The sequence below is a fragment of the Felis catus genome, chromosome A3, assembly GCF_018350175.1.
Source record: "Felis catus isolate Fca126 chromosome A3, F.catus_Fca126_mat1.0, whole genome shotgun sequence".
NCBI lineage: Eukaryota > Metazoa > Chordata > Mammalia > Carnivora > Felidae > Felis > Felis catus.
The window spans coordinates 133,402,483-133,421,217 of record NC_058370.1 but is presented as its reverse complement, the minus strand read 5'-3'; the positions used below and the strand labels follow the sequence as shown (position 1 = coordinate 133,421,217).

General features: G+C 46.0%; 1 protein-coding gene across 1 annotated transcript in view; it reads right to left on the bottom strand.

Moving 5' to 3' along the window:
- YWHAQ (tyrosine 3-monooxygenase/tryptophan 5-monooxygenase activation protein theta) overlaps positions 1-8,275 on the bottom strand; it is a 38,898-nt gene extending 30,623 nt beyond the window's left edge. The window contains exons 1-2 of the mRNA XM_003984508.6: positions 8,117-8,275; positions 7,372-7,728 (exon numbers count right to left, since the gene is read on the bottom strand). Coding sequence (XP_003984557.1) covers positions 7,372-7,665 — 294 coding nt within the window. The 5' untranslated portion in view covers positions 7,666-7,728; positions 8,117-8,275. The remainder of the gene's footprint in view (positions 1-7,371; positions 7,729-8,116) is intronic.
- Positions 8,276-18,735: the final 10,460 nt, after the last annotated feature.

Below are 18,735 nucleotides of genomic sequence, written 5' to 3'. Positions count from 1 at the left end.
CTATAGGTTTTAAAGGCATTCAACCACAACAGTGGGGAATGTCATACCCCTAATACACGGCAACCACCAATTACAGTGAGCACCTCTACACCCACCACCCAGATTCTACCATTAACCTTTTGTCATATTATACTCGCTCTATCACATATCCACTCATTTCTATTAGTTTGCATTTTATTCTCATTTTATTCATGATCCAGTCCACATGTAAACCGAAGATACATTCACTCATTTTTCCTTCTGAAGCAAAATTTACATACAATGAAATGCATAAATGCTAGGTGCACATTTTTTGAGTTTTGACCGACGCATATACCTGTGGAACTTCAACCCATTTCAACAAAAAGAACATCATAATCACCACGAAAAGTTCCCTTTGGTCAAGTCAGTCGCTGCCTACATTCCCACAGAGGCCACTATTCTGATTTTTCACCCACAGACTACTCTTTTGCCTCTTCTACAATTTCATATAAAGGGAATCACACAATGTACTTTTTCATGCAGCTTCCTTCACTTAGCATGTTTTTGAAACTTGTCTATATTGCAGTGCGTATCAACAGTCCATTCCTTTTTTATTGCTGAGCAGTATTCCACCATATACACATTATCACAGTTTATCCACTTCACTATTAATGGATTGCTGCCAATTTTTTGCTTTTAGGATAAAGGTTTTTGTCCAGGTCTTCTTCTGGACCTACGTCTTCATCCCTCTTGTGTAAATACCTAGGGAGTGGTATTTCTGGGAGGGGAAAACCTTTTCAGTTATGGAAAATTTCAGACATACACAAGAAAGAATAGTATAACGAATTCCCATTAAAGCCAGCTGCACTTATATTGATTCATAGCCACTCTTCATTTACACCCCCACCCATTATTCTGAAGTCCTATATAACATCATTTTGTCTTGAAATACTTCAAAATGCAAACAGTGTTTTCAAATCTGGTCAAATTATTTATCGTGAAATATTCAAGAAAACTTCATCACTGATTTACCTACGGATTAAGAGTTTAAAGTAGCAATGGATGAACTATAATTTTTATTTATTTTTTCTTCTATCTTAGGGGGCGCCTGGGTGGCGCAGTCGGTTAAGCGTCCGACTTCAGCCAGGTCATGATCTCGCGGTCCGTGAGTTCGAGCCCCGCATCGGGCTCTGGGCTGATGGCTCAGAGCCTGGAGCCTGTTTCTGATTCTGTGTCTCCCTCTCTTTCTGCCCCTCCCCCGTTCATGCTCTGTCTCTCTCTGTCCCAAAAATAAATAAACGTTGAAAAAAAAAATTTTTTTTTTTAAATTTTTAAATATTTTTGAGAGAGGGAGAGACAGAGCACAAGTGGGGGAGGGCAGAGAGAGAGGGAGACACAGAATCTGAAGTGGGCTCCAGGCTCTGAGCTGTCAGTGCAGAGCCCAAAGTGGGGCTTGAACTCGAGAACCATGAGATCATTACCTCATGGTCATGGCCGACTGAGGTCAGACACTTAACCAACGGAGCCACCCAGGCACCCCAGCTCTTCCTATCTTTTAAATGATGCCTTCTCTACTACCCTTCCTTAAAACCTAGAGAGTCAATGGTATAAAGATATTTTCTATTCTTACTCTGAAAAAAACAGAGCTAAACACAAAAGCCGGTATTGAGAAGTATCACACAGGAACATCAATATCAATATGATCAAGCAGATCTCCCAAGTGTTAAGCACCTTGAATTAACTAATCCCATGCTATGGTACCATTTTATAAGTAAAACCATACGTGAGACTTACAACCTAAATGTTCAATAAGCCATCAGTATAATTATGCAACATCCTAAAATAAACGCACACCAAGGGTTTAAAAGCCTGGAACCACCTGTGGATATGCACTGCTATATATATTCTATATGTGGCAGTTATGAATGAGAGGGGAATATTTGCCATTCATCAGTTTTAATCACCTCTTCCTAATAAATTTCACTATAATTTCAGTTGGATCTTTTTTTCTTCTATGTCAAGTTTTTCAAAGAGCAAAGCTCAGAGCTTTGGAGGCACCATGATGCGTATCCTTGAAAATACAGGACACCAGATTAAGTTCCAGAAAAGTGAACTCTAGAATTAAACAGCACACACGCAATAGTAACAAGGAGAAAAAACACAAATGACTGAACTCTAGACAAAGGGTTCTGACAAGATGCCAACATGTTAATAAGGACTCGAAGGACAGGCATTATACAATCCAGATCAACTTAATACTGCTCATTTTATTCATGATCCAGTCCACAGTTTCTCAACCTTGGCATTACTGACACTTTGGGCTGGGTAATTCTGTTGTTGTGGATTTGCCTGTGCATTAAAGGATGCTTAGCAGCATTCAGGTCTCTAACTCATATGTTAGTGGCACCCCTCCTTAACATTCTTGACAATCAAAAACTTATCTCCAGAACTTGCCAAATGTCCCCCAAGAGCTAAATTCACCTGGTTGAGAACCCCTGATCTAACTTTACCCTTGGATGTCTGTACATACAACGTTCCTTTCCATTTCACTCTTCAAAAAACAATTCTTGGCTCAAAGAGCTAACAATCTAAAAACAAAAGATCCAAGAGTCAAGAATTTTAGAATTTTATTGCAATATCCTGCATATAAAGAGGGCTTCAAAATTATAGACTCAGAGTGTTTTGTCCACCACAGATCTATCTTCCCTCCCTCACAACTTACAAACATAATGGCTCACATCAAACTGTACATACAAATGCCTCAAAAAAGACTCGCACTGTAATCTTCAGTCAGCTACACTGTACTTAGGGCCGAATGAGTTCCATTCAATTTCATTGGAGTCAGACTACTTGGGTTCAAATCCCTGTTCCACCACTTACTAACTTCGTGATACACTGACCAAGTTATTTTCCTTTTGCCTAAGTTCTCTTAACTTTAAAACAGAAATAATACTATCAACTTACGGGAACAAAGTGAGTATAAAATGCTTAAAACAGTGCTTAATATATAGTAAGTGTCCAATAAATGTCAGTTATTTGCTATTATTTTAGCTACAAACCTATTAAGACAAGCACTGTTATCACCAATTTATAGATGAAGAAACAGGCCAAGAGATTAAGAAACTTGCCCACGGTCAAAACAGTGTAAGGCTATGGCATAAGGATTTAAAAATAGTCCATCTGATTCCAGAGCCCAGAATTTTTCCAATGTCAATAAAATTAGGCTAAGATTCATTAACTATCAAGAGTAATATTATCAGTCTTACTTGAAAATAATAACACAAATTTTCATTAAAAGATTAATTTAGAACCCTTAACTAAATTCAAGCATGTTACTGAGTTAAGGCTACACTGCTTTTATACACAGACAACTTTCAGTTTCTATATCCCATTTTAAATGATTGTTATTTACATATACCTTAGTTTCTGTTATTATTAATGTTACATTGAAGCAGCTTATTAGAATTAGTCTACTAAAAGATCACTGACGCAAAAGGACAGCATAGGATTGTCTGAGATAGCGGTTATCTTGTATACATTCTGAGTGTCTTGTTCTTTCTCCAAGGTCACTGATTCTGTAAAGGATAGATTTTGTTCCCAAGTCCCAGAAGACTTTGGTGACACTTACACACATGCCTGGTTGTCATACAACTTACTACTCTTTCTTGCTTAAACTTTGCTATTCCCAATAAACCAGCAACTCATGCACCCCCTCTTCCTGCAACCATTTCACTATTGTTAGTTCTTCCAACATTTCATACACTGTCGATGACATGCTCTTCGACCTGGACTTTAAATATTACTCATTTTAGAGTTCAGAGAAAGTCAGAACAGAGGTAGAAAGAATAGCCATGACCTGTATAACTTCATAGTCCCCAAAAATTAGAATGAGAAGAGACCCCAGAAACTTAGCCCAACCCTCCAGTTTCACAAACCGAGAGACAGGTAACTTGGTGAAATCTTTAACTTCTCTAAGATTCTACATAGAGTCTGGTCTTGGCCATTTGGGCCCTCTTATTCTCCTTTGCTCTTTCAATTACTCATTTGGATTTTAACATTTTTTTCTGCCTCTACAGTTCAGTATCCTCTCTCAATATAGTGTTTATCACAAGATGGGTCCTGGTGCTCAGTTGGTTGGGCATCCGACTACAGCTCAGGTCATGATCTTCGGGTTCATGGGTTCGAGCTCCGTATCGGGCTCTGTGTCTCCCTCTCTCTCTCAAGAATAAACAAATATTTAAAAAGATTTTTAAAAACGAAAAATAAAATTAAAAAGTTAAAGAATTGTCCACCATGGTCATTTTGACTAAATAGTCTAAATAATTCCACCCCAACCTACTGCTCTATAAAAGGGAAAGAGGTTGGGGCGCCTGTGTGGCTCAGTTGGTTGAGCATCTGACTTCAGCTCAGGTCATGATCTCAGTTTGTGGGTTTGAGCCCCACATCGGGCTCTGTGCTGATGGCTCAGATCCTGAAGCCTGCCTCGGATTCTGTGTCTCCCTCTGTCTCTGCCCCTCCCCTACTCACATTCTGTGTGTATGTGTGTCTCTCTCTCTCAAAAATAAACATTAAAAAAAAAAAAAGGGAAAGAGGCTGAAAATGTCTGATATTTAGGGCCAAAATTTTGTCTATCATTCAGGTTACTCTTTTATTAGTCTTCTACAAGTCAGTTTCACCTTCTATAACAATTCACTTCCTCCACACCAAATTCCCTTCCTGTTCAACAAAGGAAAAAAGAGAAAAATCTTGTTATAGCACCCATGTTCGGAAACCTCTTGTTTCACTCGTCACATTATTTTGATAGACTCGACATTAAATCACTAATTTATCAGTCATCAGACTCTTGCTCCCTAGTCTATCATTTCCTTATCTATCAGTTCGACTACAAATTAGCACCCAAACCATGAATTCTAGATGCTGCTTACATGCAGGGCCTTCAACACCCATTCAAAAATCAATGCCTCCACCACTGTCAACCAAAGGAGGAAAACCATGACATTGTCGTATGGAGTTCCCACCTCCCTCCCTTTGCAGATGCTCCTCCACCAGAGCTCACTCCAAAAACCTCGCTTTGTGAGGCTTTTTTCCTGAGGTTTCAGTTTTCTTTGAACTATGTAGCATTTTGTTCATAACCCTCTTAGGGAAATTATATATTTGGGTATTGCCCATATGCACTCCTTACCATGAATTATCAGAAGACAAAATCTATGGTTCTCAGCTTTGTTCTTCCCCATACTGCTTAGCCAAGTGCCTTGCACACACCAAACCCTCAAATACAGTTGCCAACTTAAAGACGGGCTTTCCCAGCATTTCTTTACAGGCTAGCCATCAAGTCATCATTAGTTTGTCAAGTCATTTTGTTAATAAAAATATTTTCCTTACACCTTGGTGTCTCCAATTAATCAAGTTAAAACTCTTCCATTTCACTAGGCATAAAAAAAAAATTGTCCTCATTTCAGGGGTTCTCTCTTACTGAAATGATCCGTATGAAAGTCCGCTTTAATATCCCTGGTCTCTCTTTCAAGTCACTTATCAACCAAACAAAACTCTCCTCTACTCGTGCCATCATAAAAACCAAATCTGTAGGAACCACAGACTTAAAACAAATATCCCTTTGGCCCACAGTTCACTTGCTTGGGAACCGGAAAAGCTCTGGGGTAATTCTAAATTGCTGCAAGGTAACTAACAAAGTGCAAAGTAATAACTGAACAGAAAGACAAACGTGCTGCAAGAGCCACCCAAGTAAGTACTACATTCGTAGAAAAGCTTCTCCTTTTCACACAAGGGATTTGGAGGAGTCTTCCTTCGCGAATAGAGTCAATGTCGTCAGTAACCATCACCATATGCTATTCAGGTCTACCTTCGCTTTCAAGTAGGCAAATTTCTCGAAGACAGCAGCAATTCGGCTCAACGAGCTTTTACTTTATTTTTTAAATGTTGATTTATTTTTGAGAGAGAGAGAGAGCGAGAGAGAGAGAGAGAGAGAGAGAGAGAGAGAGCGAGAGCGCGCGCCAGCAGGGGAGAGGCACAGAGAAAAGAGGGAGACACCGAACCCGAAGCTCCAGGCTCCGAGCTGTCAGCAGAGCCCAACTCGGGCTCCAACCCTCTGAAGTCAGCGGCTCAACGGACTGAGCCACTCAGGCGCCCCTCAAAAAGCTTTTAAAGTGCCTCCTCCATGCCAGGCAGAGTGTGGAAGCTAAGGAGATCTATAAATATAACATAAAGTGCACGTTCTGCATTGCTCCTTTACCTGCTCTCTCCATCAGCCATGATTTTGACCAGATCAACCATTATTTGTATTAGAAAGAGAAGTTGAAAAAAAAAAAAAAAAAATCCTGCCCACGTGATCTGATGGGGCAAGGAGGAGAAGGTTGGGGAAAGGCATTTTCCCCTCTATGCCCTCCTGAAAAATCAATCATCCATCTAGCATGCTTGCCTTTCAAAGCCCACCTAAAACGTTAAAAATCAGTAAGCCTTTTGTAAAAGTAGTACTAAGAAAAAAAAAAAACAACAACACTTCAGGATACAACACTGGCATTTGAAACTTGAAAACTTACGTTATTGACCAAAAGATCCATGCAATGACAAAGCTAAAAATGTTCTCTCTCACTAATAAGAGTGAATCAGAGCAGTCCCCTACTCCACCCAATTGCCACCCTTGCTAAAACTGGACAGTTCAAAACCTGGAAAGCTTTGCTCGCCGGCTCCACACCAGAAATGAACTTGATTCGATACATCAGTGTTCAAGTGTAACTAAACGATAGCCAGAAAACGTCACCAAATACCGAAATTTATTAGGACATTTTGTTCTTTAGATTCGGCTGTACCTTTTGCACAGTTCCCGAACTCTCCCCACCCCCTCCATTCTACACGCAAAAGCTCAGCAGATACTCTTACCCGAAAAACGAAGTATCTGTTCAGGTTTTCTAAGGAAATTTCCACTGCTAGGTTTACGAGGAAACCCTACTATTCACACATGGTCTCTCCATCGGCACCTCCGCTCAAAAAGGCTGGAGTCTGTGAGTTCTTTCCGTACCTTTAAAGGGTGCCCAGATCTCCTCTGCAAGCCTAGAAATGATTTTCAGTCTCGCACAAACCTACTCGGACGTTTCCAAGCTACACAGTGTAGCAAGCAACCCAGCATCCGGGCAAAGATCTCCTCACCCCTGGAAAAGCAGCTTTTTGAGTCTCAGGAACTAAACACATTAAGGAGGCCAAAGCTAACCTGCTCAAACCCTCCACACGTCGGCAATCAGGCAAGCCCCGGCCCACATTTCTTTCCCGTTCCCATGAAATTCTCAATGAAAGGCTTCACACAAAAGGGCCTTGGCGCCCCAGACGCACATTTCCCCGGCTCCCGCCGCCCCCTCTCCTCCCCCCCACCCCCAACCCCGACGAGCGTAGACTCACCAGCACCGTGGTGCAGATGGACCTCAGCTCAGACTCCACTTTCTCCCGATAGTCCTTAATCAGCTGCAACTTCTTGTCGGAGGTGTCGGTTTTCTGCTCGATGCTCGAGATGACCCTCCAGGCGGACCTGCGGCCCCCCACCACGTTCTTGTAGGCCACCGAGAGCAGGTTGCGCTCCTCGTTCGACAGCTCGGCGCCCTGCTCGGTCACGGCCTTCATGCAGGTGGCCATGTCGTCGTAGCGCTCGGCCTGCTCGGCCAGCTTCGCCTTCTGGATCAGCTCCGTCTTCTCCATGAGGACGGGGAGATTGAGCGAGGGCGAGCACCGACCCGGATCGGGAGGAGGCGTGCGGACGGCCTGCGGGCGGGAGAGAGCGCGGACAGAAAGGCGGGGGCGGCGCCGTCAGACAATGCGCCCGCCGCCCCGGGCCGCCCGCCCGCCGCCCCTTTTGTCCGTCCCCGCACGCGCCGCCCAGTTGAATTTCCCTCCCCCGCCCACGCTCCCCGCCGGCGCCCGGGAGGCCGAGGGGCGCCCCGCGGAGGCGGCCCGCGGCGAGGGGAGGAGGAAGGGCCGCTCCCGCGCCCGCCCGGCCCAAGATGGAAGCGGCCGTTGGCCCACACCTTGCCGCCAGAGCCGCCCCTGATGAGAGCGGCGTCGAGGCCGGCCGCTCCCGGGGGCCGGCCTCCCGCCCTGCCCTCAAGCCCGGCCAGGCCCGAGGAGGGCCAGCGGCGACCGTGGCGCTCACCTTCACGTCTCCGCGGCCGCGGCGCGAGTCCCACCACTTTGATCCGCTTTTGGCTTTAGCCGAGGACCCTCCCGTCTCAGCCTACCCCGGAGCCGAGGGGCGGGCCGCCGCGCGGCTGCCCTCCCTCCTACCGCCCAATGACGCGCCGAGCTGCATCCGAGAGTCCCGCCTCCAGCCCCGCGGCTGGCCAGTGAACACTGAGCGCGCGGAAGGGGGCAAAGAGGGCGGGGCGGGAGGGGAAGCGGAGGCTAGGAGGGTGGGTCGGCTTGGGCAAGTTCGGTTGGCCGGCAGGCTGCGGCTTCGGCCACGGGGTTTCCTCCAATTAGATCCAGGGTAAAAGGACGTCACTGTTGCCATGGCGATGCTGTTACCAACTCCCCTCATCCTCCCCGCCACCCCCAGCACTTGTGGGTGCGGCCCGGGAGCGGGAGGCTCGCACCACCTCTCCTGCGGTGGCCGCGTCTCCTGCTGCGGCACCGCTGCACGAGCTGCTTTCTGAACCGCCACCTTCCTTTTCGTGACAAAGGTTTGGAGCTCCACACACCGAACCCAGCCTTTAATGACGTTGCGATTGGAGCTGCGAATTAGAAATAATCCCATCCCCATTAAAGAAGAATTCGTTCCTGGAGAAGGTGGCTTAAGAATGACTTTACGTGATTAATTCGAGTTTTCAGACAGGCACCTAAAACCGAAAACTCCCTTATGAAACCCCCAGGAAAGTCCAAGCAGGTCTCTCCGGCAATGGCCAGATATTCTGATTTTCTTTAAAATGGGAAATGACATTCGGGATAATTTGGAGAAAAACGCCCATCAAACACCCCTCCCCGCCCAAAGCAGCTCTTATATTTCTTTCTAGTCTTTCCAGGTTATGCATCTGAACACATGTTTTTTCCCCACATTGTTATATGCGTATATGGGTTTTATTTCATGGTATTATTTTTGAGAGGACCCTTGAAAACCTAAGCTTCTCTCCCTAGGTGTTCGCTTTTGACTTTTGACTTTCTTCTCGACTTTGTCCTGGTCACACCCTTCTGAAGGGAGAAAGTTTGCCCCAGATGGCTCCTATTCAGGGTCACCACTAGCACTTTCTTTTCTCTTTAAACTAGGCACACCCCTCCAGCCACTCCTTTCTCTCCTGGCACTTCCCCAGTGCCTGACAAATAAGGTGACTGTTCTGGGCGTCTGGGAAGAGGCTTCTGTGCCACCTTAAGTTGAAAATCGCCATCTGGGCTCACGCCGCCGCTGTGATTCCAATTCCAGCGCGTCCAAGGGAGTGGATCTTTGAAAGCCAAAGAATGCCACAGCTGAGGAAGGATTTTAAATCTAACTGGGGGCTGGAGCAGATCTGGAGAATCTCTAGAATAGAAGATCTGAGAGGTCACACAGATGGCAGGAGAAGGTACAGACTTTCCAGAAATCTAAATTCCCTCCTACACGCCCCTCCCTGTCCAGACTCGTAAAGGTTGCTTTGTGCTTTGACGGACAGGGGAGGCCTGGGTTGCAAAGGGCCTGTGTCAACGCAAAAATGCCTCACTATGTTCTAGCGTTCTAATGTAGGGCCCCGCTGTTATTTCTGGAATCCCTGGGGCCAGGCTGCAGACACACAAGTGTTTATGGCCGTGTGGGCTGGGGTGGAGCTGGACACCAAGAAATCCCAATGGAAAGAATTGGCATGTGGAAGGCCAGATAAAATGCTTTGTGTATGACCAGTGAATTTTAAGCTTAGAAATTAGTGACCGCCCAAGCGAGGGGACATACCAGTGGAGGTGGATGGGGGACAGAGACCCTTGAAGGGAATTGTCAGGGGACTGAAACTCTGTGGTAGGCAGTGAGGGAAGGGGCAAGCACGCTAATTCTTTGCCAGAAAGTCTGGGCTGTACTGCCATATCCCTGGGTGACCTTGAGCAAGTTTCTGCTGCTCTCTGTAACACAGTCTCTAAAATTTCTGCTTTCATTCAATCATCAAATATTCATTGAGCACCAACTCGTATAGTTACAATCATCTGCAATCATGAGTGAAAACTGCTTCGAAATTAAGGCACACTATGAAATTACAAAGTATTTTATGAAGGTCTAGAGGGACAAGTATGTATCTGAAGACCTCTGCACCTGGAAGAGCTCAGGTAGAGAAAATTAAAGCCCTGGGAACTTCAAGTCCCCTGACACATAAAAGGCTAATATACATACTTTTTAGTTTATTTATTTTGAGCGAGAGCTTGATTGAGCATGTACAGGAGGAGGGACAAAGAATGAGGGAGAGAGAGAATCCCAAGCAGGCTCCGCACCGTCGGCGCAGAGCCAGATGCGGGGTTTGAACCCACGAATCGTGACAGCATGACCTGAGCCGAAATCAAGAGCCGGATGCTCAACCGGCTGAGCCATCCAGATGCTCCAAAAAGCTAACATTCATTAAGTGGATACATGTGTCAAACACCATTTTAAGACTTTTGTATTAACTGATTTAATCTGCTTCATGTCACCGTGAAGTAGGTACTATTATGATCATCATCTCTGTTTCACAGATAAGGAATTTGAGGCTCATGGAGGTTATATTTTGCACAGAACTCCTAGCTAGGAAGTTGGCAACGCCTGCATGTGGACCTGTGTTCGATGTCTGGGCACTGAAGCCCGTCTCTGTTGCTTCCACTCTGCTGGATTTTTGCTCCAGTGCTTTGGGGACTCTAGGAAAGATCAGACTAGCCTGTGTTCTCCAGGAGTTTCATCCTGTCAAAATGAAACACATTAAACATCCACATCCACCATGCTGGGAAGAACTCTAGGGACCAGACAGCTAACAAAGAAAGTACTGAGCAGTTACTACTTATTTGTTCGATGTTCTTGTTATTTTTACTGAGTTACTTGGTGAGAAGAAGCTGCTAGAGCAAGAGAGAGCACCCTGAAATTTGAAGCCTGAAAATCCTAAATTTCAACCCTGCTATTAATTTGCAGTTTGACCCTGGACACCGTGATCCCTTCCGAACCTCGGTTTCCTAATCTGTGAAAACCATCCCTGCCTCAAAGGGTTGTGGTAGAGCTATCACATAGGAAGATGCGGGCGTATCGCAAATATTCAATAAATGCTAGGTTTTTTTTCCTTCTTTCCCTCTCTTTGTGGATGGGGCGCAGAGGAGGGAGGGAGGGAGATGCCTGTCTGCGGCAAGGAGCCTTATCTCTCGAGTCACTGTTGTAATTACTGGAGTTAATGGTCTGCAGAATGGCTACATTCAGTGTACATTTCAGAATGAATGAGTCCTCTCAGTTGAGTTTACTCATAAATTGTTTCAGTGGTTTATTTGCACAGAGCAGTGGGTCATTCCAGAGCAACTTCTTCCTCTCCCGCCACATGGCAGATATTTACCGACGAGCAAACGTTCGAGTGGGACTCTTCACCCATATTCCTGTATCGTCATTACCAATCCTCTGTTTAGTGGATAGCTGAAGAGTTGCCCCACTGTTCACTCTCCCTGGAAGTGCTAAAGGAGATTCACACAGAGCCCGGCCAGGTAAGGAAATCGAGGGAGCTGGGTCAGGGAAGGCTTCTACACATTCCCCGGCTTCGGGCCACATCAGGCCTATAGAACTCAGTTTCCCATCAGGGATGCACCTGGTGAGGTTTATTCCTGCCATCTGTTGTCATCCCTCTGTGCCCATGGTTGCCCCATTTCTGGCATCTCTTGGACACCCCTCGGCCACATAATTGTTTTCCAACCCTCACCGTGTGTTCTAAGGAAAAAACAAATCAAGTCATTCCTTCGTTAAAAAATACGTAAGTCTGGGGCACCTGGGTGGCTCAATCGGTTATGCGTCTGACTCTTGATTTCGGCTCAGGTCATGATCTCATCTTTAAGAAGAAAGAAAGCTGTTCCATTTGAAGAACAAAACTTCACTGGTAGAATATCAGGCATCCTGAAATAGCTTTTGGTCAGCTGGCCTTTTGGGGAAGGGTTCCAGCATTCTTGACATTTCCCCAGCATTTCCTATATGCCAGACAATAGAGTGTTTTTTATTTATTTTTTATTTTTTATTTTTAAATTTTTTAACATTTTATTATTTTTGAGAAACATAGAGACAGAGCAAGAGTGGGGGAGGGGCAGAGAGCGAAGAGACACAGAATCTGAAGCAGGCTCCAGGCTCTGAGCTGTCAGCACAGAGCCCAACGTGGGGCTCGAACCCACTAGCTGTGAGATCATGACCTGAGCCAATGTCAGAAGCCCAACCAACCAAGCCACCCAGGCGCCCCTATTTTTTTATTTTTTTGTTTATTTATTTATTTTTGAGAGAGAGAGAGAGCAAGCATGGGAGAGTCAGACAGAGAGGGAGAGAGAGAATCCCAAGCAGGCTCTGCACCACCAGCACAAAGCCCAACACAGGGCTTGAAATCATGAACCCATGAGACCATGACCTGAGCTGTAACCAAGAGTCAGACACTTAACTGACTGAGCCACCCAGGATCCCCATAATAGAGTATTTTTTAAAACCCTTGATTGCTTTCGTAATAATGATTGTGCTGATGATAATGCTAATTAAAATGTCATAGCACCCATTCTACACAAAAAATGAAACAATACGTGAATATACAAGGGAGATTAAAAAGAACTTGAGAGCTTGACTCTGAGAGGTGACCACTGTTAGTGTTTTGGTGACCTCTTTGTAGACATCTGTTTTCATTTGGACACATGTATGTGACCTTACAGGTACACAATGACATTCTTCACTTTGGTCAGTGTGATGGTTCATTTTATGTATCAACTTGGCCACAGGGTGATGAAACATTACTCTGCAAGGGTGTTTGGGGAGAGATTAACATTTAAATTGGTGGATTTGGAGTAAGCAGATTGCTCTCCTATAATGTGGGTGGGCCACATCCAGTCACTTGAAGGCCTGAAAAGAAGAGTAGTTTCCAGAAATACTGGTTCTCCTGGGTCTCCAACCTATAGGCCCACCCTACAGATTTTGGATTTGCTAATTCCTTGTAATAAATATCTTTCAGTATATATACACATCCTATTGGTATTCTTTCTCTGGGGAATCTTGACTAATACAACCAGTAACTTTCTTTTTTCACTCAACAAATAATATGATATTTTTTAATAGCTTTAAGTGTATGTCTATAACGTATCAATCTCTCTCAGCCAGACTGTGAGCTTCCTAAGGGTAAGAGTTTTCCTTTCTTTCTTTCTTTTTTTTTTTTTTTTAATTTTTTTTTTCAACCTTTATTTATTTTTGGGACAGAGAGAGACAGAGCATGAACGGGCGAGGGGCAGAGAGAGAGGGACACACAGAATCGGAAACAGGCTCCAGGCTCCGAGCCATCAGCCCAGAGCCCGACGCGGGGCTCGAACTCCCGGACCGCGAGATCGTGACCTGCCTGAAGTCGGACGCTTAACCGACTGCGCCACCCAGGCGCCCCTCCTTTCTTTCATCCTTCCTGCCTGCCTGCCTTCCTTCCTCCCTCCCTCCTTCCCTCTTTCTTTCTTTCTTTCTTTCTTTCTTTCTTTCTTTCTTTCTTCCTCTTTCTTCCTCTTTCTTTCTTCCTCCCTCCCTCTTTCTTTCTTTCTTTCTTTCTTTCTTTCTTTCTTTCTCTCTTTCTTTCTTTCTTCCTTCCCCTTTTTTTCTTTCTTTCTCCCCCCTTCCTCCCTCCCTCTTTCTTTCTTTCTTTCTTTCTTTCTTTCTTTCTTTCTTCTTTCTTCCTTCCTCTTTCTTTCTTCCTCCCTCCCTTCCTCCCTCCTTCTTTCTTTCTTTCTTTCTTTCTTTCTTTCTTTCTTTCTTTCTTTCTTTCTTCCTTTCTTTCCTTCTTGATGTAAGCTCTATGCCCAACATGGGTCTTGAACTCACAACCCAGAGACCAAGAGTTCACATGCTCTACCAACTGAGCCAGCCAGGCACCCAAGAGTTTTCTTTTTTGCTTTTGTATCTCTAGTGCCCTCTCAACAAAAATTAGGTATTATAATCCCCACTATGTGGTTGAATAGACTGTGCTCAGGGGAGCTAGATTACCTGTCCAGATTGGTAAGCAGTAGAATTAAGATTCAAAAACAGGGCTGTCTGATTTCCACCTTCTTTTACGACAGTAAACAAGACGCGGTGCTACTTGCGTTGAAAGACAGAAGCCCTGATGTTTACCAGCCTGGGAATAATGTTTAGTTATTTGAGGCTAGTGGGTGGCTGAGTATATGTCTGCCAGTGGCTCAGCGGCTGATTTTATTTTCATGTGGAAGTCTTTGTTTTTACACTCAACACATCTGCAGGGAGAGGGCACCTTCTTACCCCTCGTCTGTTCCCTTTAGTTACATGTCCATCTCTCCGGTTAGCCTGTGACCTTCCAGTGGCCGACTTTCATCTGCCCTCTGTGCCCCCGGTGACTCTGATTGACCCATAGAAGGTATTCAGTGAAGGTTTGTTTTGAAAATGAATCCAGGCCGTCAAGGGGGGCATTTCCAATAATAGCCATTGTTTGCACTGTATGCTTCCTGTGCAACCTAACCATGTATGAAATCATAGAGCGGTAGTACATTCACAAATGCCATAAACACAGCATTGCATATGCTACGAAGAGCCTTGAAGTCAGCATGGAAGGTCCCTGAGCACTTAGAAGAAAATCTTCCTAAACTTCCTACGTGAATACTCACACAAAACCACACTTGAAGGAGCACGCCCCACCCCAAATCAGGATCGATTTCTCGCTAGGTCATTTGACAAAGTACTGAAGAGACTGCCACGTGCCAGCCACCATCCTAGGGTCTGGGATTCCAAAAATGATGAAGACACAGTCTGTGCCTACGAGGAACTTGGCAGAGAGCCCAGAGGTAGGGTGCCAAACCCACAGCTCAGGGAGGAGCTGGGGGGGGGGGTTTCCCCTCTCTTTTCAGTTCTCACATGCTCAACTGACTGGTCTAGAGGTAGCTGATTAGAGCTCAGGAGTAGAGGGGCGCCTGGGTGGCTCAGTTGGTTGAGTGTCCAACTCTTGATTTCAGCTCGGGTCATGATCTCATGGTCAGTCATGGGATCAAGCCCCGTGTCAGGCCAGGAGGGATTCTCTCTCTCTCTCCCTCTGCCCCTCTCCGGCTCATGCTTTCAGCGTGGAGTCTGCTTAAGATTCTCTGTCTCTCCTTCTGCCCCTCTCCTCTGCTCGCACCCCTTCTCTATCAAATAAAACAACAAAGAAAAAGAAGACAGGAGTGGAATTACACCCGAGAATCCCTCTGAATCCACTCTACCTTCTTGCCACAGGATTTAGAGCAGAGGAAGAGCTGGGGCTTTGGAAGGCCTGGCCCAGGGGCTGCCCCAGAGTCCGCTCCATGCAAGACAATCAGTTGTCAGGGCAGAGACAACAAACCTACAAAAAGCACGAGAAAAAGCCCAAGAGGTTTGCACCATTTAGTAACAGTGCACACAACAGATGTATCTCAGGGCCTACGTACATAGCAGTGAGCCTTAATCATCCCACAAAAATGTTCATGATGTTCTCGTTTTTCGTTGTCGTCAGTTATATGTCCACGTGTGTGTATGTACTTCAGTGTTTAAGTTTTGGTACGTAAAGCAACAAATCTTCAACACCTCCCAAATGATGACTCATCTACCCACAATTCAGGACAGTGGAGCAGTTGAATGAACAGAGGCCCATCAGAGAACAATGTACACAGGAATTGATTGTGTGGCTCTCACAGTAAGTGCTATGGGAGTCGAGGGAAGGGAGACACGAGTGTGGGCTGGAGAGACTGCAGAAGACTTTCAGGCGTCAGAAAACTAGGAAAAGGGGGTCACCGTAGGAAAAGGGAAGAGCCACCAAGAGGAGGAAGGTCTGTATTTTCCCCCTTTCTGCTGCGCTGCTGGATAACTCGGGACGGGCAGAAAGGCGACAGTCTCTTTCCCTTGTGTGAGAAGCCCGCTTTGGACAGGGGTGACCCCAGGAGATGGCTCTGGACAGCATGTGGGAATGCAGACCACCCACGGAGAGTTTGGTATCTCTTCTGCCTTTTCCCTTCCTTCAGCCATAACCAGCTCAGCCACATAACCAGCTTAACAAGTGCAGGCAACACTGGGAAGACTGGTCACGCTAACCTCCTGGCCCCTTCTCAGGGAGGATCTTGCAAAAAATGTTAAGTCTGACCCTTGCATTACTTTCCTGCTTAAAATCCTTCAGCAGCATTTAGCAGCAGCTTCTTGGTTGGACTCAGACTCCACGACTCACTAGATATGTGATCTTGGGCAGGTTACCTAACTATTCCGTGCCTCAGTTTCCCCGTTTGTGAAATGGGAATGATGATAACAATAATACCTCTTCAAAGGGTCGTTATGAGGATCTGATGGGTTATTATTGATAAAACGCTTTGAACAGTGCTATGTACCTGTTCATTAAACAGAATCAACTCAGAATCCTTCCGGGGACTCACAAGCCCTCAATGATCTCACTGTAGCTTTTCTCCTTATCTCTTGGCTTTCCCCCCTTTCTCTGGGGCCTCAGTCCCTTCTAAGCTTTGCTCCGCTGTCCTCTCTTTCCTTGTATCTTCACCTGGTTAGCTTCTTTTTTTTTTATTTTTAGTCCAAATTAGTTAGCATATAGTGCAGCAATGATTTCAGGAGTAGATTCCATAATGCCCCTGACCCATTTAGCCCACCCCCCCCCTCCCACAACCCCTCCCGTAACCCTCTGTTTGTTCTCCATATTGAAGAGTCTCTTCTGTTTTGTCCCCCTCCCTGTTTTTATATTATTTTTGTTTCCCCTCCCTTAGGTGCATCTGTTTTGTCTCTTAAAGTCCCCATATGAGTGAAGTTATATGATTATTGTCTTTCTCTGACTAATTTCACTTAGCATAATACCCTCCAGTTCCATCCACGTAGTTGCAAATGGCAAGATTCCATTCTTTTTGATTGCCGAGTAACACTCCATTATATATATATATATATATATATATATATATATATAGCCTCTTCTTTATCCACTCATCCATCGAGGGACATTTGGGCTCTTCCCATATTTTGGCTATTGTCGATAGTGCTGCTATAAACACGGGGGTGCATGTGTCCCTTTGAAACAGCACACCTGTATCCCGTGGATAAATGCCTAGTAGTGCAACTGCTGGGTCGTAGGGTAGTTCTATTTTTAGTTTTTTGAGCAACCTCCATACTGTTTTCCAGAGTGGCTGCACCAGCTTGCATTCCCACCTGGCTAGCTTCTCATCTCCCCAATCTGTGCAGAAATGACATTTCCTCTCAGAGCTGTCCTTGGGTTTCTGTCCACTCCCAGCTGAGTGAGCTCCTTGAGCATGAAGCACATGACATCACTTCTCCTGGGTCTGATTTCCTTAGAGGCTGAGGCCCCAGGAAGGCGGGATTATGCCTTTGCGGTTTGCTTGGGGGGCCCCCGTGCCTAGCAGAGTGCTCGGTGGATGTGCTGGGTGCCACGAAATGGACAGAAGATGGATGGAGGGAGGAGTCACGGGGAAGGGCACAGTGGCCACAGGGCAGGGGGAGCTGAGGCTGTTTGCTCAGGTTTCAGGCCGGCCCGGGGCCAGCCCCCAGCTGGAAGCACCCAGGACTCTGGCTGGGAGGGGCTGGAAGCTGCAGGCAGCCCCCTGTGGCCCTCCTTCCCTTCAGTCCTGTCCAGTTCTGTAAACAAGCTCCCAACTGCACCAGGCCTGGGAATGAAGAGAACCCAGGGAAGCAACCTTTTGTAGAGGAAGGAATTCTTTTGAATATGATATTCCCTCATTTATTTGGACAATTTCCCTTCTGGATTTCCTTAAAGCCAGGATAAGCCCAGGCAAGAAACTTGGGGGCATCATACATCTAAACAAAACGCATAAAACTTGTGCCATCAAAAGCTGCCCCTGGAAGAAAGGCGCTGATGCCCCCCCTGCGCTACTATTTTTTTTCCTAAGGTTTATTTAGAGGGGTGGGGGGGTGCAGAGAGAGGAGGACAGAGAGAATCCCAAGTCCCCTGAGATCATGACCTGAACCAAAGTCAAGAGTGGACTGAGCCACCCAGGCGCCCCGCCCTGACTCCACTATTAATATGCCACGAGATGCCTGGAGAAAGCGATTGCTCTAATCAATGCTAATGAATGAATGATCCCTGGCCCTTTTCCCTGCTCTTGGTCCTGAAATTCAAAGGCCAGCCACCTGGACTGAAGAAGCCAGCCCTGATGTGGGCAAACGGAACGCAGCAAGGCTGCTTCCAGAAATAAAGGGGAAAAGGCAGCGACTTGTCATTTCTGGAGCCAATGGATTTCGTACACGAGACCAAATAAGAGAGATTTAAAAAACAAAAAAAAAAAACCCACAGCCTCCAGGAAGCCGGTGACATGAGAATTTGCTCACCGGCACCAGGCAGAGGAAGGCAGTCCTGGGGCTTTGACAAGAAGGTTGTGGCCGCCACACAGGCAGCCCCCAAAGGCCTGGGGATTGGGAGGCCGGCTGCCGAAGCTCGGGCTGGACATGACGACGAGGGGAGGCAGGGACATGACAACCCCTGCAGTCCCGCGGGTCTGGCCAGCCCAGACGAGATCCTCACGGGGCCTCCAGGACCCTCAGAGCCTCCATGAGAAAAGCCCAGTTAGCCATGTGAGCTAGAGGGTGCTCAGAAAATGCACCTTCCCCTTCTGGAAGACCAGGGACCC